General features: G+C 41.6%; 1 protein-coding gene and 1 pseudogene across 1 annotated transcript; one reads left to right on the forward strand and one right to left on the reverse strand.

The window, feature by feature from the left end:
* Nucleotides 1-2,406: 2,406 nt before the first annotated feature.
* On the forward strand, nt 2,407-5,353 carry LOC118394524 (olfactory receptor 1C1-like). Its single transcript, XM_052518444.1, has 2 exons — nt 2,407-2,464; nt 4,489-5,353. Exons 1-2 carry the CDS (start codon nt 2,407-2,409, stop codon nt 4,923-4,925), a joined length of 495 nt encoding a protein of 164 aa, XP_052374404.1. The 3' UTR covers nt 4,926-5,353.
* A 53-nt stretch (nt 5,354-5,406) lies between these two features.
* Nucleotides 5,407-18,461, reverse strand: LOC118394528 (neuronal acetylcholine receptor subunit alpha-9-like; annotated as a pseudogene).
* Between the last annotated feature and the right edge of the window lie 911 nt (nt 18,462-19,372).

The raw sequence follows: 19,372 nt of genomic DNA on the forward strand, positions 1-19,372 counted from the left end.
GACAACAAAGTCAAGGTATTGGTGTGGCCATCACAAAACCCTGACCTCATACCTATAGAACATTTGTGGGCAGAACTGAAAAAGCATGTGCGAGAAAGGAGGCCTACAAACCTGACTCAGTTACACTGTCAGGAGGAGTGGGCCAAAATTCACCCAACTTATTGTGGGAAGCTTGTGGAAGGCAACCCAAAACGTTTTGACCAAAGTTAAACAATTTAACCTTTTCAGTATTTGTGGGTCCTCCACGGGACAGTTGAGCTAACATAGGCCAATGTGATTAGCATGAGGTTGTAAGTAACAAGAACATTATATGGGGCTTTGGTGGCAAAATGCATGGCACTGTGATAGACTGCATCCAATTTATTGAGTAGAGTGTTGGAGGCTATTTTGTAAATGACATCGCCGAAGTCGAGGATCGGTAGGTCAGTTTTATGAGGGTATGTTTGGCAGCATGAGTGAAGGATGCTTTGTTGCGAAATAGGAAGCCAATTCTAGATTTAATTTTGGATTGGAGATGTTTAATGTGAGTCTGGAAGGATAGTTTACAGTCTAACCAGACACCTAGGTATTTGTAGTTGTCCACATATTCTAAGTCAGAACCGTCCAGAGTAGTGATGCTGGACGGGCGGGCAGGTGCGTGCAGAGATCAGTTGAAGAACATGCATTTAGTTTTACTTGCATTTAAGAGCAGTTGGAGGCCACAGAAGGAGAGTTGTACATTGAAGCTCGTCTGGAGGTTAGTTAACACAGTGTCCAAAGAAGGGCAGGAGGTATACAGAATGGTGTCGTCTGCGTAGAGGTGGATCAAAGAATCCCCAGCAGCAAGAGCGACATTTGATGTATACAGAGAAAAAGTTTGCCCGAGAATTGAACCCTATGGCACCCCCATAGAGAATGCCAGAGACAACAGGCACTCCGAATTGACACACTGAACTCTATCAGAAAAGTAGTTGGTGAACCAGGCGAGGCAATCATTTGAGAAACCAAGGCTGTTGAGCCTGCCAATAAGAATGTTGTGATTAACAGAGTCAAAAGCCTTAGCCAGGTCAATGAATACAGCTACACAGTAATGTCTCTTATCTATGGCAGTTATGATATCGTTTAGGACCTTGAGTGTGGTGCACCCATGACCAGCTCTGAAACCAGATTGCATAGGAGAAGGTACGTGGGATTCAAAATGGTAGAGGTAGAAACAAGGTAGAATTTTTAGGAACAGTGGGCAGAACGACAGACTTGTACCTTGTCAGCTCGGGGATTTGAACTTGCAACCTTCCGGTTAATAGTGCAATGCTCTAACCACTAGGCTACCCTGCCGCCCCAAGAATAGATATAGGTCTGCAGCAGTTTGGGCCTAGAGTGTCTCTCCCTTTGAAGAGGGGGATGAACACTGCAGCCTTCCAATCTATGGGAATCTCAGACGATATGAAAGAGAGGTTGAACAGGCTAGTAATAGGGGTTGCAACAAGATTTTTGGGGACATGGGCAGCCTTGATACACAATTTTGAACAGAAATACAATGGTTCATTGGATCAGTCTAAAACATTGCACATACACTGCCACCATCTAGTGGCCAAAATCTAAATTACGCCATGGCTGGAATAATAAATTATGGCCTTTCTCTTGCATTTCAACGATGGTACAAAAAATATGTTTTTTTCTTTGAATTATCTTTCACCAGATCTAATGTGTTGTATACTCCTACATTCATTTCACATTTCCACAATCATCAGCAGCGTTGCAGTTCTTGACACAAACCGTTGCGCCTCAAACTCACTACCAAAGGCACTTAAGTCTTTTGGTTTTGCCCATTGACCCTCTGAATAGCACACATACACAATCCATGGCTCCATTGTCTCAAGACTTAAAAATCCTTATTTAACCTGTCTCCTCCACTTCATCTACACTGATTGAAGTTAATTTAACAAGTGACATCAATGAGGGATCATAGGTTTCCTCTGGATTCACCTGGTCAGTCTATGTTATGGAAAAAGCAGGTGTTCTTAATGTTTTGTATTGTGTCTGTGTGTCTGTGTGTCTGTCTGTGTGTCTGTCTGTGTGTCTGTGTGTCTGTCTGTGTGTCTGTGTGCATGTGAAACTACTGCATACAGATGTTTGACGTTCATAATAATGTCATAACAACTATACAACTTAACAATCTGTTCCTATAAGTTACACTGTGTCCAACTATATGCTATGTAAATATATACCAGTATGTGTTTTAGACAGTGCTTCGTGGATGCATGCTCTTAGATTAAAATCTCATTCCTCTCATGATGTTTTTCAGATGTTTTTCAACCACTGGAGTTCAACGTGAGCCTGTTTTCAGATGTCCTGTTAGATGGACAGGAACTGGGTCTCAAGGAGATCTACACAGAGCTGGCCATCTTTCTTCTGTTGGTATAGATCATGTTCGTCATCGGCAACAACATGATCGTCACTCTGGTGATCATCACTCCAAACTTCAGTGTGTATTTTCCTCTGTAATCTGTCTCTCACCAATTTTGTGATAACCACCAGTGTTCTACCTAAAATGATATCAGTGTGTGGAATGATGTGTCCATTTCATTTGTAGGTCGCTTCTTGCAGATGTATACCTATTTGACATTCCAAACTACAGAGGGATTTCTCCTATGTGCTGTGACCTACGACTGCTATGTTGCTATCTGCAATCCTTTACGCCACAACAGCATCATGACAATCAAGGTGTATGTTCCTGGCCTCAACAACATGGGCTTCCAGCATTGACTGTCATTCTTGCATCAAAACTAGCTTTCAGTAGTCATCAGATAATGTATTGGTTTTGTTATTATCCTCCGACTGTTACATTGTCAAGTTGGAAACAATATTTTTGATAGATTTATTCCTCGCATGTGCTTTATTTGTGATGTATGTTCCATTCACTGTCATCATTTGGTCATATTGTAAAATCATCAAATCGTTTGCAAAATTGCCACATCTGAAGGGCGGGAAAAAATACCTGCTCCTCTCATCTCATTGCTGTCATTACCTTCTACATTGAATATTCATGCGTCTACATCATATTCATTTCAATGTCATCATCTTGATGTCTATTGTCAACTATGTTTTAACTCCTCTTGTGAATCCACTTGTTTACAGTTTCAGGAACAAACAGAGGATTCTGTCCTGAAACTCCTGTCTTCAATAAGGTTATTCCATAATGCACCATGTTTACATCCCATTATTATTGACCCTGAGGAACATACAGTGATGCTGAAACGTTGGTAAATACCCAATGAGTTGCTGGGAGTTTGTATATGAAGTGTGCGACTTCCTTTATTTTGATAGTTTATAGATGTTATTATTTAACAATGAATGCGCAGGTCTGAATTGGAGAATATGATTCTGTTACTTAGACATGGTAAAAGTTTACTCCGCAAGGTAAAACCAATGTCTATACATTTCAGGTAAAACCAATGTCTCTACATTTCGGGTTGGTATTGACTTAAGCTTTCAGATTTGAAAACTATCACACACATTTAAGCATCATTTGTACCGGCTCTCGTCGAAAGGAGTGGACCAAAGCGCAGCGTGGAAAGTGTTCATGATATATATCTTTTTTCTAAACACTCAAACAAAATAACCAAAGTGAAAACGAAAGCGCACAGTTCTGTCAGGTACAGACACTAAACAGAAAACAAGATCCCACAAAACTCAGAAAATGACAACTGAAATATGATCCCCAATCAGAGACAACGACAGACAGCTGCCTGATTGGGAACCACACTCTGCCAAAACAAAGAAATAGAAAACAGACTTTCCCACCCGAGTCACACCCTGACCTAACCGAACATAGAGAATAATAAGGATCTCTAAGGTCAGGGCGTGACATCATTTAAAAGGACATGTACAACTCCCTGCTGGCAACACAACTGTTTGTTTTATATCAACATTTGCAGTTAATATCTAACTAGCCAATGGAGTTTGTTGAACATTTATCAACGCATATAGACATTTTAGAGGATCAAAATGAAGTGTTGGACATAATTAATCAGAAACTATGTGCTTCAGTCATAAGGGAAAGGAGGATACCTAGTCAGTTGTACAACTGAATGCATTCAGCTGAAATGTGTTTCCTGCATTTAACCCAAACCCCTCTCAATCAGGGGCGGCAGGGTAGCCTAGTGGTTAGAGCGTTGGACTAGTAACCGGAAGGTTACTAACCTCCGAGCTGATAAGGTACAAAACCAGCTTCATCATTTGCATCAATGGCTATTCAAAATAGTTTATTTTTAAATGTAGTTCATACTAGAGATTCATTATTCGTGTTTGTATGTCTTTTTTTGTGTCTGTTCACTGAAATAGTCCAAATAATATGAACATCTGGCGTGTGAACAACATACATGCACTGAATACAGCTTTCAAAATGTAGAAAGTAAGTGTGTCATACAAAATAATAACTATTTCTGTCTTTCTCAAGCAAATGCTGATATTGTGCCCCTTAGTAAAATGATCTTCCTTGACCTCCAGAAGACTCTTGCCTTCAAACCAACGTGTCAGTTGTGACTGAATTCCTCTTCATTGGGGTTGAGAGCGGGCTGAAAAACGTCTACCTAGAGCTGGCCATCTTCCTATTGGTGGTCTACCTGATGATCCTGATTGGGAAGCTCATCATACTTACCCTGGTGGCGACAGACCCCAAGCTGCAGTCAGCCATGTACATGTTCCTCAGCCATCTGTCCCTCGTAGACATTGTGATATCGACCAGTGTTCTGCCTAAGATGATAGCAGTGAGTTTGTGGAATAACGTAACGATCTCCTACTCAGCGTGTTTCCTCCAGTTGTATGTGTATTTGTCATTTCAAACCGTCGAGAGCATGCTGCTGTGTGTCATGGCCTATGACCCCTATGTCGCCATCTGCAATCCCTTACAGCAGCATTATCTTAGAGACTGTGCGGTCTGTTGACTACAGCGGCATGGGCATCTGGACTCAGTTTACCTGTCTTCTGTGTCATTTTCGCAGCACAATTGCCCTTCTGTAGCAACAAAATACATTTTTGGTTCTGTGACCTTCCTCCTGTAGTTTCACTGTCCTGTTCGGACACAACCTTTTTGATCGACATGTATTGCATCTTCAGAGGGCCGTATGAAAGCCTTCTCTCCCTGCTCCGCACATCTCACTGTTGTCCTCCCCTTCTACCTCGCTCACTCCTGCGTCTACCTCAGTGCCAAATCTGAAAACATTCACTGTAAAAGTTATAATCTTATAATATATAATAATAATAATCTTGATATCTATCGGTAAATGCTTCCTGACTCCTGTCATAAATCCCATCATCTATAGTTTAAGAAACAAAGAGATAACGGCTGCGCTGAGAAGGCTCTGTTCTGGTAAGGGCGACTCTGACGGTGTACAACAGGGACACGTTTGAACCGTTGTGGGGATAAACAGTCAATTACAATATTCAGCTATACAAAATGCAGTAATGTGCCAGGAGACTTGCTGGATGTCTGAGCAGATCTAATTAAATATTTCTCTGTGGAGAGAGGTGAGATCAGTAAGGAATACAAGTTGGCACAACAAAGCAACGCATATGACATACAGTTCAGGATCTGCACATACAGTTCAATCCACCATAAACTGACAATAAAGACTGGTCTACATAACAGCTAATAATTAAAGTGATAATCTTTGTTTCTCTTAACAATATCATGTGCATGTTAAAGTGGAATTGTCACTTTTACTATATCAAACATACACTAAATGATGGTATAATGAGATATTGTCAGTGCTTAATTCCAGCCGAATCCTGCCAGAACAGGATCCGGCACCTCTCCGGATCCGGTACCTCTCATGGCATGAAAAATAATTGGCACTTTTTTCAATGTAAAAATTACAATAAATGCGGTCAAAGTTCATTCAAATTGTATCTTCGTAATTATCCTGTCCCAAAACAAATGCTATGTAAAATAATACATTTTCATCCCGGGCCTAATATTCTAAGAGTAGTTTTGGGTCGGTCAGGGTTTATGTTTTGTCAACGTTGTAACCGATGTGTGAGACCAACGCTTGGCCGTGCCGATGTGAGAAGCGCACCTCTGTCTCTCACATAACTAGAATTAGAGTAACTTTCTATGGTCTCTCTCCATCTCTGCTCTAATAGACATGAGCCTGCAACTCTCATCTCTCATGCACTTTATACATTTTTCCTGATAGAACCATTGCCATGCGAATGGTTCTGAAGGAACCGCAGCACCCCCGATAAATACATTTGCCAAAATTATAGAATTACTGCTGTCTGTTAATGAAATCATTCAGAATAGCCTACTACACCATGAGAAGGCCTATAATCTAGCCACCAAAGATCAATAGCTTTTTTTTTTTTTAAATAGCCTAGCTGTGGATTGTAGCCCAGTAATAATGAATAACCTACAGTAGGGAACGCGAGGCATATCTGTCCGTGAAAAAACAGCATGCAGACAAAACCATTTTTTCACAATATTTCAAAAACAGTCAAGGGGAAGCACAGGTTGGAAAGCAATTGGCTCCTGCCGAAAAGTGAACACTATGCTGCTGTAGGCTACCAAAATATTTGATCAACATCCAAATATTGTTTTACCAAAGAGAGAGAGCGAAGCTTTTGGCATGAGCGCATCATTGGTTCAGTCAGTGAAACTGGAAAGCATTTTTAGGAATTTCCTAGGCAAAGGCTGTTGATGGATTCAAGACAAGGTCGTTTTCACTGATCTCATATTCTCAGTTTGTCAGTGTCAAAGATTCTGTCAGTCATGCAAAATTACGTAGAATTGCATGAAATACGTTTATAAAAGGCCACATTTTTTCCCAGACCCTAGGCCACAAATAATTTCCCCAATGTGTGCAACTTTTGTAAGTGCCTCTACTCAACTGCTCTACGTCACTACGCACATGCGATAGTATGCCTGCTATGCTTTAATATAAAGGTGATTGGTTTTTCTTATTCGTTTTGGTACCTTAGAACTCCCCATGTCGCTCTCACTTTTTGTCCCGGAACCTCCCGATTTACAAATTAAGCACTGGATATTGTGATGCTGTAACTGATTATTTAAGTGTTTTTAAATGTCACAAACATAATTGATTTCCATTGTGTTATTAAATGTTGATAAATTAACCCAAAAAGCTTACATCAACTATTACTGTTTTATCATCCCTGAATGTGAATCTAAGGTGTTGCAATTCCCATGTTCACTTTTAAATGAATGTTAGAAACGACAAATAATGATCTAACACACACCACATGTAGAGATGTAGGATCTTAATTTGATCAACCTGCAGGAAGTTTCAAACTTGTAGTATATGTGAGGTTTAAAAAGGCTTCTTAAGTTTGCAATTTCCACTTCAAACAATAAAATTTAATTGATGAAGTCTGGATGAAATCCTTGTGTTCAGATTAGGCCTTAGTGTGTAAAAAGGTGTGAGGTGAAAAGTGGAAACTGATCACTACAAACATATTGCACATGTAGCCTGTTCTCTCTTTTTGGTTATCCTCAATAAGTGTAAAACCGAAAACATTTTGATACACCATTTCAGGTAATACTTCCTTCACTTCAACATGTTTTCTCCTGTTTCGTACCTAATGAACACAGCCCAGTTATGAATTTAAATGGCTTTCCCCATGATGAGCAGGCTCATGGAAAACACCACGATGAAAAAGATCCACATGAAGAATCGGTCCAACACCTTCGCCACCTTCTTCCACTCCCCAGTCCTTTTTGCTGAGGCCCTTGTATTTCTGTAACAGTTGGCAATGTACTCAATATTTGGGAGGAGTTGCTGGTGCTGACAGGTGAACTGGGTCTTACACACCTCCTCTCTCCCTGTACTCTGTCCTACTCCCCCATTCTGGCTCCTCCTAGCTGCGGCTAGCCCTGGCGAGTCCCTACAGTCCATGCTCATGAACATGCCGTTTCTCCAGGCACTGTAGTGGTTGGTGGGGTTCCTCCCCATGGAGCCGGTGGGACTCATCAACTGATCTTCTGTCTCCTCAATTGCCGTCTTGACCCCTTTCCACCTTCAGAATCTAGTCCTCTTGGACCGTTTGTCCGTTCATGGTGTAGTTGTTGCACCTCTGATGGGTAGGTTGAGGTGGCGGGTCCTGTTTCTCAGGCTGGAAAAACATGCAGTTCTCCCCTACTTCATATACAAAGCACACCCTGGCCATGTACTGCAGGATGAAGATCTTGGCCCACTTGGGCACAGGCTTGGCGTCTGGGCCACAGTGGTGGATGTTCTTGATAAAGATGGTCAGGGCCATGGAGGCTGTTATCATGGTCATGGTGGCAATGTGGGACATTAAAAGAGGAACATGTATAATTATCACTATCTATCATTTAATGGTACTGATGTCATTTTAAAGGTCCTGTTTTCCCCTTGACAGAGACAGTGCATGGAGTTCAATCAACTACAGTGTTACGGACATGTTCATCACTAGCTAAATGATTGCCCTCAGGGGCAGACTGGCCATTTGGCATTTCGGCAAATATCAGATGGGCTGGTCCATTTTTAGCCTAGTGGGCCTGTCTCACTTGTTTTTTTTTCTGGCAAAATGATAATGATCTGGGTAGTAATGGGGGCCTCAAGGGAGATATAATAGTCTGATGTGGGGACTCAAGTAAAATAATGGGCCAGTGTGTTAGAAATTTCAGAGCTGAATTCTGGTCCCAGTCCACCCCTGATTGCCCTCACTAATAAGTGTCACGTTCTCTGATGGAGGCATGGTTTCAGCGACCAGCAGCTGAAACACGGTGAGAGCCAGCATGACGGTGACGCCCAGGGACACCTTCTCCCCAGAGTTAGCCGGCAGGTAGAAGCCAAGCGGAGCCAGGAAGGAGATCATCACACACGGGATGAGCAGGTTGAACACGTAGATGGAATCCTTCCTCTTTAGTTGGAGAGTGTAGGTCACATCAGGGTAAGGTTCAGCACAGCAGCCATACAGAATTATGTTCCTCTTGGCAGGCAACCCCAGCACCTGAGAACCAGGACCACAATGGCAATAAGTGATTCAGTCATTCGGGAAAATATAAAGAGTTCAAAACAGAGGATAAGAAGTTAGACCGTGTTTCCCAATGGAATAAATATGTACTGTGTTTTTATCATCAAGGATTTTTTTATTGAGTGTATTGTTACAACTCTATGTATTTTAAATTGGTCAAATAAAAGGGATCAATTAATTCACCTCCCATTCCACATTCTCTACCAGGTAAGCCAGGTTGGCGTGGTCCATGGCATTCTGGAGGTCCATCTGGTTACCGTTGTAGGTCCAGGAGCCGTAGGTGAATCTGCACTGCTGGGCATCAAAAGGGAAGAAGGATACGCCTACCTTACAGGAGCTCTTGGTGATAACCGGGGAGTCCCATATGATCTGGCCATCGTGGCGGATAACCACATGAGTGTCCATGGAGCCTATGAAATGGCTATCAGCACTGAAATGCAGAGAGAGAGACACAGAGACACAGAGAGAGACACAGAGACACAGAGAGAGACAGAGAGATATATATATATAGAGAGAAAGGGATAGAAAGAGAGACAGAGAGACACTACTAGCAGGACCAACCAGGCATGACTAGCAGGACCAACCAGGCATGACTAGGAGGACTAGCAGAACTAGCAGGACTAGCAGAACTAGCAGGACCAACCAGGCATGACTAGCAGGACCAACCAGGCATGACTAGGAGGACTAGCAGAACTAGCAGGACTAGCAGAACTAGCAGGACCAACCAGGCATGACTAGCAGGACCAACCAGGCATGACTAGCAGGACCAACCAGGCATGACTAGCAGGACTAGCAGAACTAGCAGGACCAACCAGGCATGACTAGCAGGACCAACCAGGCATGACTAGCAGGACCAACCAGGCATGACTAGCAGGACCAACCAGGCATGACTAGCAGGACTAGCAGAACTAGCAGGACCAACCAGGCATGACTAGCAGGACCAACCAGGCATGACTAGCAGAACTAGCAGAACTAGCAGGACCAACCAGGCATGACTAGCAGGACTAGCAGAACTAGCAGGACGTTGATCAACAACGTTGATGTGTGGAATGGATTGTGGGAGCAACAGAGCTCTCTGATGAACCCAATACCAGTCCAATCTACTTGTTATAAAATACAATATCAGGTCTCCATATATAACAACTGGGTATACGGATGGCATCAAGTCCATCATAATCATCTTTACTCCAGGTGAGGTATGAGTCTCCCCACACCTGCCGTATCCACAAATATGCTGTCAAGATCTGGTTACGTTCATCCTGCAATAGAGGGAACATGGTGAACAATGGCTTCATTTCACTAGTTATTAACTTAGCACTTAGAATATGACGTCTATTTCAAATGCCAAATGTGAATGTATGAGTTTTTTTTCAGATATTTTTGGGAATCTCTTTATTATTGTTGTATTGCTGAAATAGCCATAGTTTAAACTTAAGAAAGCTGTTACCATGTCAATGATCTGCGAGAGGGTGATCTGCAGGATCACATTGAGGATGTTTTCTGTTTCCTCTACTGGTCTCAGGGCACTGGTGTAATTAGTAAACAAATCATTCAGCAGCTTCTGAGCACTCCAACAGGCTAGGACAGAGCATAGAGAACAGTATCCGCTAAATGACTAAAATGACTAGTATGTCATTTAAAAATGTATGAGAAAGAACATCATTCTCACCTAAAAACCAAAACACAATCAATTTTAATTTAGTGAGCACTACATCATTTTCATACATTTATTAAAACATGACAATCTGTGACAACCTGATGTCAGCCAGAACAAAGATATACAGGTAACTGACAAAATAAAGGAAACACCAACATAAAGTCTTAATAGCCGAGACACCAGAACAGCTTCAATGCGCCTTAGCATAGATTCTGTGTCTGGTACTTTATTGGAGAAATGTATTACCATTCTTCCATTAGATATTCCATCCTTTGGTGTTTTGTTGACGGTGGTGGAAAAAGCTCTCATGAGCCACTTCAGAACTTCCCATAAGTGTTCAATTGGGTTTAAATCTGGTGACACACACACACACACACACACACACACACACACACACACACACACACACACACACACACACACACACACACACACACACACACACACACACACACACACACACACACACACACACACACACACACACACACACACACACACACACACACACATATACAGAGAGACACATCCCATCATGCTTACATGACCCTAAGCATGATGGGGTGTTAATTGCTTAATTAACTCAGGAACAACACCTGTGTGGTAGCACCTGCATACAATATACAGTACTTTGTATCCCTCATCTACTCATGTGTTTCCTTTATTTTGGCAGTTACCTGTTCGTGGGTAAAAGTCTTAGTGTGTCAGAGAACATGTGAACACATGGCAGAGGGTGCAGAACACTAAGACATAGGGGATTTGGGAGTAGATTACGCTTCTGATGCTATAGTAAGAGATCAAGCAAAGCTTCCATTATGAGCCAGCAGATGCAACTGAGGCATCTGTTGACCCCAAGCAGGGATATGTTGATACACGCCCTAATCCATGGGACATTTGCCATATAATACCACCATAGAAAATAAACACAGATAGGCTATAATACACTCTAATAGACATACTGTACCCTGTTCTTGTAGGTTGAATGCATGCATTTTGTTGTCACATAAATTGGCGAGGTGCAGTGAAATGTGTTGCTTTACGGGGTCAGCCGTAGTAGTGTGGCACCCCTGGAGCAAACTAGGGATCATTTTTTGCTCAAAGGTACATCGACAGATTTTTCACCTTGTTTGCACGGGTATTCGAATCAGCAACCTTTTGGTCATCGGCCCAATGTTCTAAACGCTAGGCTACCTGCCACCCTAAAGTCCTTTATGCTGATTTTTACCCCTTCATTTGTATAGAAAGATCAAATAATGTTTGGATGAGTTTTCAAAAAAATACAGTTGTGCAATCTTCTGCATACTTGGAATTTACTGTACCGTTTCATTTTCTCTCCAATCTTTGAACCTGTTTCTTTGTATAATTATGTTGATATGAGAATAGATGGTTTTCCCATGTATTAAATTACATTGTTTTTTTTGTTGAGAGAATTAATTTCAAATTCTTGACAAACATAATTGAGTTCAGAACACTGCCAGAAGCAACTGATTACAGTGGTCTCAGTGGATTTGGGGGATCCAGATGTTACCAAGCTTCACTGTTTCAATAAAGCCTTTTGAGGAGGCTGTAGAAAAGGGCCACAGGATTAATGTACAGTACCAGTCAACAGTTTGGACACACATACTCATTCCAGAGTTTTTCTTTATTTGTACTATTTTCTACATTGTAGAAAGTGAAGACATCAAAACTATAAAATATGATAAAATATTCCACAAATTAACTTTTAACAAGGCACACCTGTTAATTGAAATGCATTCCAGGTGACTACCTCATGAAGTTGGTTGAGAGAATGCCAAGAGTATGCAAAGCTGTCATCAAGGCAAAGGGTGGCTACTTTGAAGAATCTCAAATATATATATTTTGATTTGTTGAACACTTTTTTGGTTACTGCAGGATTCCATATGTGTTATTTCATAGTGTGATGTCTTCACTATTATTCTACAATGTAGAAAATGGTAAAAAACAAAAACAAACCAAAAAAACCCAGAATGAGTCAGTGTGTCCAGAGTTTTGACTGGTACTGTGAATAAGATGATACCTAAACAGGAGATACTGCCTCCTGCCTGGGAAACAGCTGTGAGGGTTATCGAATCAGAATCCGACTGGGACAGAGGAAATAATCAACCACTGTAGATGTCACAATGATTCATCATTAAGAGACCATTAATAATGCAGTTTACATCAGGTACTTCAGTAACTCTTAATGTAATACAAATCCAACAAGCTATCTGTCAAGAGGCTACTCTAAACCAGTCATGAAACCATTTAACTCACCACTTGCCTGATGTTGACTTAAAAACCAAATGAGAAACAATCATTGCGACTGGACTGTAAGTGTGTGTTGATATAGACACTAAACATAGGGTATACATTTCTAAATATGTACATTGGGAATTTACCATTTTCAACTGTACATAGTTCAGCAAAAGAGAGAATCTATAGCCTACTGGAATAATATTCAAGCAGAAAATAAACCTCAGCGAAGCTCGAAATCCACGTACTTTCATTTTGCTGTTACAGGTTACACTTATCTATATCCAAAAATATACCAGATGATCATTTCAATTACGTTTAAGTTCCCGGATGGAAAGCCGTAGACTGCTCTTGTGCCTTGACAAAGATGATTGTTAGCGTGAGATGACTGGGGTTAGAGGCTAGGTGGAGGCTCATCATGACGTACTGAGCACTATTGGAATTTACACATAATATATTTGAATAAGACGCGTGGGACTTATCCATTGAACAAAAATCATCATCCTCAACAACAAAAACATTCACTTGAGTCTTTTCCAAATACCCCAATTTTCTCAAAGTATGTATATGGCTATTTGTGAGGCAACTTGCAATGCCAGGCTGTCAAAGATAAGGCTACGGTATTTGGTGATGCGCAAGAACAGCACCACGGACAGCTCCCGTGATGTAAAGTTGGCTTATCAATGAATTCAATTTCTTACACATCCTCGTGACACTTAAGCCACCAATGATTTTTCAGTATAGACACATCGTGTAACATGACTGGTTCTTGATGTGACGACGTTTTTTTTATAGGCTACTCCCATCCGGTCACAACTGAGCCAGTACCTTGCTATCTCTTCCGGTTGTCGCAATATATTTTAGTCGGTTCTCTTCAATACTTTTTTCGCATTGCATTGGTACCGCATTTATTTTCAAACATTATTGAAGATATGTATAAAATGGCAGCTGGGAGAAGATTCAGGTTAACAGCTTATTCTGCATCGCGTTGATGATGCTCAGTGTTCATGTTGTGCTGGGCTGAAGGGAACATTAACAGATGCTAATGAATTAGAGACCACATTACACATTTGTGAAATACCTGATCAAGATCAATCTGAACATAGTCAGTAGCCAATATGCGATGATGCACAGGCGTGTGGTGACAGTTCAATTCAAGCCAACAAAAGCCATTTCCTTCTCTGACTATGCAAGAGCTATATCTGTAAACAATTGACCTAGCTGTAGCCTACAAATAGGAGGTATGGAATCATATTCAGATCATTTTTATGCATGTTTCTGATCAAACTTATATATAGTCCTGCCTTAATGTCACTGAAAACAGCAGCATGATTTTGCAGGAGGCATGTCAAACTCTCAAACCTAGGTATGAAATCCAGAATTAGCCTATATCATTATTATACATTATTTTGTTCATATCTGGACATTCTTAGTTAAAATGTGTATTTAGTGCTAAATATGGCCCTGATGTCCCAGTCTAGGATGCTGCAGGGTCCACACGTCCTGGGTCATGACAAGCCTCTGATCAGACTATCATTCACGTCCTGTGTTGTGGGCACCGTCAGCCTGCCACTGCTTGGCTTAATTACCTGCATCTCCATCTCCTCCGTGTTCCATTTCCAGGACTCCACTGACACACATTGCAAGGTAATCAATCCTGTCCTTTATTAAGAATGTAGCATGCAGGCAAATAAATGGTCTGACTGTCTTTTTTTTGGGGTGGGGGGAGGTTTAGGTTACCAATTATCTGCCCTCCATTAGTGCCTCCATAAGCCTGAGCCCAGAGTGCCATATCTGGCGCTTCTGCATTGGCCTGCACTCTGCTCCCAGGTTCCTGGTGGCCGTGGCCTATTTTAACTTCTATAAGGGCCGCTTCTCCACAAGGTTCCTGGAGTGGCTGCTCAGCTGCCTCAACTTCATGTGTGCCATCACTGAGAACTTTGGCCTCTTGCTGCTCACCTACGTGTCATCCAATGAGACATACCGTGAGTGACCTTTGACAATTAGTCAGCTGGGAATAAATCGGCATAAGGCCTGCCCTACAGCATAATAGGCTGCTCATTTACATTTACATACAGTGGGGAGAACAAGTATTTGATACACTGCTGATTTTGCAGGTGTTCCTACTTACAAAGCATGTAGAGGTCTGTCATTTTTATCATAGGTACACTTCAACTGTGAGAGACGGAATCTAAAACAAAAATCCAGAAAATCACATTGTATGATTTTTAAGTAATTAATTTGCATTTCATTGCATGACATAAGTATTTGATCACCTACCAACCAGTAAGAATTCCGGCTCTCACAGATCTGTTTAAGAAGCCCTCCTGTTCTCCACTCATTACCGTTATTAACTGCACCTGTTTGAACTCGGTACCTGTATAAAAGACACCTGTACATACACTCAATCAAGCAGACTCCAACCTCTCCACAAAGGCCAAGACCAGGGAGCTGTGTAAGGACATCAGGGATAAATTGTAGACCTGCACAAGGCTGGGATGGGCTACAGGACAATAGGCAAGCAGCTTGGTGAGAAGGCAACAACTGTTGGCACAATTATTAGAAAATGGAAGAAGTTCAAGATGATGGTCAATCATCCTCGGTCTGGGGCTCCATGCAAGATCTCACCTCGTGGGGCATCAAAGATCATGGGGAACGTGAGGGATCAGCCCAGAACTACACGGCAGGACCTGGTCAATGACCTGAAGAGAGCTGGGACCACAGTCTCAAAGAAAACCATTAGTAACACACTACGCCGTCATGGATTAAAATCCTGCAGCGCACGCAAGGTCCCACTGCTCAAGCCAGCACATGTCCAGGCCCGTCTGAAGTTTGCCAATGACCATCTGGATGATCCAGAGGAGGAATGGGAGAAGGTCATGTGGTCTGATGAGACAAAAATAGAGCTTTTTGGTCTAAACCACTCGCCGTGTTTGGAGGAAGAAGAAGGATAAGTACAACCCTAAGAACACCATCCCAACCGTGAAGCATGGAGGTGGAAACATCATTCTTTGTGGATGCTTTTCTGCAAAGGGGACAGGACGACTGCACCGTATTGAGGGGAGGATGGATGGGGCCATGTATCGCGAGATCTTGGCCAACAACCTCCTTCCCTCAGTAAGAGTATTGAAGATGGGTCGTGGCTGGGTCTTCCAGCATGACAACGACCCGAAACACACAGCCAGGGCAAATAAAGGAGTGGCTCCGTAAGAAACATCTCAAGGTCCTGGAGTGGCCTAGCCAGTCTCCAGACCTGAACCCAATAGAAAATCTTTGGAGGGAGCTGAAAGTCCCGAAACCTGAAGGATCTGGAGAAGGTCTGTATGGAGGAGTGGGCCAAAATCCCTGCTGCAGTGTGTGCAAACCTGTTCAAGAACTACAGGAAACGTATGATCTCTGTAATTGCAAACAAAGGTTTCTGTACCAAATATTAAGTTCTGCTTTTCTGATGTACCAAATACTTATGTCATGCAATAAAATGCTAATTAAATACTTAAAAATCATACAATGTGATTTTCTGGATTTTTTCTTACAGTTGAAGTGTACCTATGATAAAAATGACAGACCTCTACATGCTTTGTAACAAAATCGGCAGTGTATCAAATACTTGTTCTCCCCACTGTATATGCTGCATGATATAAAATTATGTTTTTGAACAAATGACAGAATTTCGTTTGCCTGTTTCTTGCAGTTATAAATAAGGCCCTGAGTTTTTCCAGATACATGATCCAACCAGGAAAGCTATGGACCCTAGTTATAAACCATATAACCTGTATCCGTGAGTGTTATGACCAATACAGTTGTACTTGTATGCTTTTAGCTTTCATATCCTTCTTTGTCCCATAGTTGTCCACAAAGAAGGTTTTGTCCTGTTCATTGCCAGTTCTGTTATCCACATGGTGTTAACCTGTCGGCTGTGGCTGGTTATAAAGAAGTACTCACTGATTCCTGAGGTAAGGCATCGTTTCTTCCCTTCAGCCCTATACTTGATCAGCAAATGTTGAAATTGCCTGAAAGACAGAAATGTAAAGGGAAGTTAGTTTTTCAATCAACTGAATGAAGAAGTGAAATAACTATTTTGGTGGTATGATGCAGTTTCCTGGTGAAGCAGGCAGTATAGTACAGTTCCTGTTAGTAGAGGGGCTTTTGGTGACTTTGTCTGCAATGTCAACAATGTTGACACTAGAGCCCTCTAGAGTATAAACCAACTACTGCAGCCTGATGAAACAGCATTGTCAAGTGCAGTTCAAAGCTGTGGGGAGATTCTCAAATGGTTTAGCTTGACTCTTCGCATCCTCTTCTCCGTCCTCTCCTTGACACCTTTCAAAAACTGTCAAAGGTAATCGAGGAGAGTAGTGAAGGAGAGGAAACATGGAAACAAATGCACTTTGCATCTACAGTGTTAATCTGCAAAATTGTAATTATTCGCCTACCTCCTCATGCCTTTTGCACACAATGTATATAGACTCCCTTTTTTCTACTGTGTTATTGACTTGTTAATTGTTTACTCCATGTGGTCCTTCTGTGGCACAGTTGGTAGAGCATGGCGCTTGTAACGCCAGGGTAGTGGGTTTGATTCCCGGGACCACCCATATGTAGAACGTATGCACACATGACTGTAAGTCGCTTTGGATAAAAGCGTCTGCTAAATGGCATATATTATTATATTATTATATTATGTGTAACTCTGTGTTGTCTGTTCACACTGCTATGCTTTATCTTGGCCAGGTCGCAGTTGCAAATGAGAACTTGTTCTCAACTAGCATACCTGGTTAAATAAAGGTGAAATAAAAAATAAATAAAATAAAACTTGTATGAAATTAAACTCTTCTTCTCCACTAGCACGTTTGCAAGGGTGGAATCCTAAAATAAATACCTAAAGTAGAACAAATTATTTTAGCTAGTTGTGTGAGACATTTTATAGATAAAAGGGTAATTCGTGATTAAAACATTTTTCTCCTTTGAGAATACAACAGCTGATTCAAAGGGGATGAGGCAGATTTGAAAACACTTTGCACTACACATGAGTATCTTCGACTGTAGGAGGCAATTGAGGAGAGAAGCAAAGTTCTCTGTTCACCTATTATTGAGTTGACACACTCGACCACTTATCGGTTTCCGGGTCACGGAGGAGAGGAGGACAGAGGAGTATAAGAGAAGACAGAATCTCCCTGTGTCCTTTCCTTTCACTCACACTGATGCCTGGTGACTGAGCCTGTAGTGCTCCAGTCTATTGTATTTACACATGTCAATCGTTATAGCTATATCTTATTTATTTAGTCTCTCATTTTAAGTTGTCACTATATGGTTGAGGGACTTGAAGCGGTTATTCTGTGTTAGGACTCTAGGAGAAATAGCAGCGTGTTGATCCCAACCAGATCGGTGGTATAGGCTGTTACTGAGGGTTTGATCAGTCAGACTTGGAAGAAGCCTCTGGCTGTGTTTACACTGTCAGTGCCCGGGCCTCTGTTTTGGAGGAACAGCTGTTTCCTGACCCAGTCTGGGGCTGTGACCAACACACCCCTCCACACAACTCATTGGGAGTGTAGGCTGTCATGTGCACCACACATGCACACACGCAGAGATTGTAGCAAGCACAAACACATGAACCGTGCTCGAACTTGGCTTGCACACTTACACTGGCACATAATGTATTCATTGCATATGGCATATACTTGCCTAGCCTGAGTACCAGTATCTTTATCTTACATTCCACTCTTTGCCACTCATTGTCAATGCCAAAGAGACTGGCTTTCTGCCATCTGAAAATATTACATTCTCGAGAACAGAGGAGCTGATCCTGGTTGATAACCCTCAGTTATCCTCCAATCGCAACGATTATCCAAACATTGGAACTCGTGTATCACTTTTTTTCTCCACGGAACATGTTGGTAGTTATTTTTTTGTTCAGACAAAACAAGTCTGTCAAAAGTTGCTAGCTCACGTATAAATTCTCAAACAAAATACATACTGTAGCTACTTCAATTCCAAACACAAAACCTCTTTGCTTTGATATTAAGCTTCAACATACAAAAACTTGCTTAGATAACGGCAAAATATTTGTTTTTGATTCTAATTATATATTTTTTAAGGATCCACATGTTGTCATGGAAAGTATTAATAACAATGAGCAACTCCGTAAATCCAGCTGCATTGCCAAAAGGCCAGCCTCTTGGTCGTCACTTGTTACCAAAGCCACAAAGTCATAAACCCCGCCTATTTCTACTTTTATAAAAAATAAATCAGTTTTTGAACCTAATCTTTTTCCTAACCCTAACCTTAAATTAAGACCAAAAAGCACGTTTTTATTTTTATGAATTATTATGATGTAGCCAATGTTTACTTTGTGGCTGTGGTAACTAGTGGAAATCCAGTCTGATTTCGCAATGATATGGAGTGGCAAGAAGTGGAATGTTAGCTAAAAATACTGGTTCCTGTAAGGCAGGGGTGTCAAAGTCAAATGGACGG

Source organism: Oncorhynchus keta, chromosome 1, assembly GCF_023373465.1.
Source record: "Oncorhynchus keta strain PuntledgeMale-10-30-2019 chromosome 1, Oket_V2, whole genome shotgun sequence".
Lineage (NCBI taxonomy): Eukaryota > Metazoa > Chordata > Actinopteri > Salmoniformes > Salmonidae > Oncorhynchus > Oncorhynchus keta.

Coding starts and splice junctions, on each gene's coding strand:
- LOC118394524 (XM_052518444.1), top strand. CDS start 2,407: ATGTTCGTCATCGGCAACAACATGATCGTCACTCTGGTGATCATCACT. Junction 2,465..4,488: donor GATCATCACTCCAAACTTCA/GTGTGTATTTTC, acceptor CTTGACCTCCAG/AAGACTCTTGCCTTCAAACC.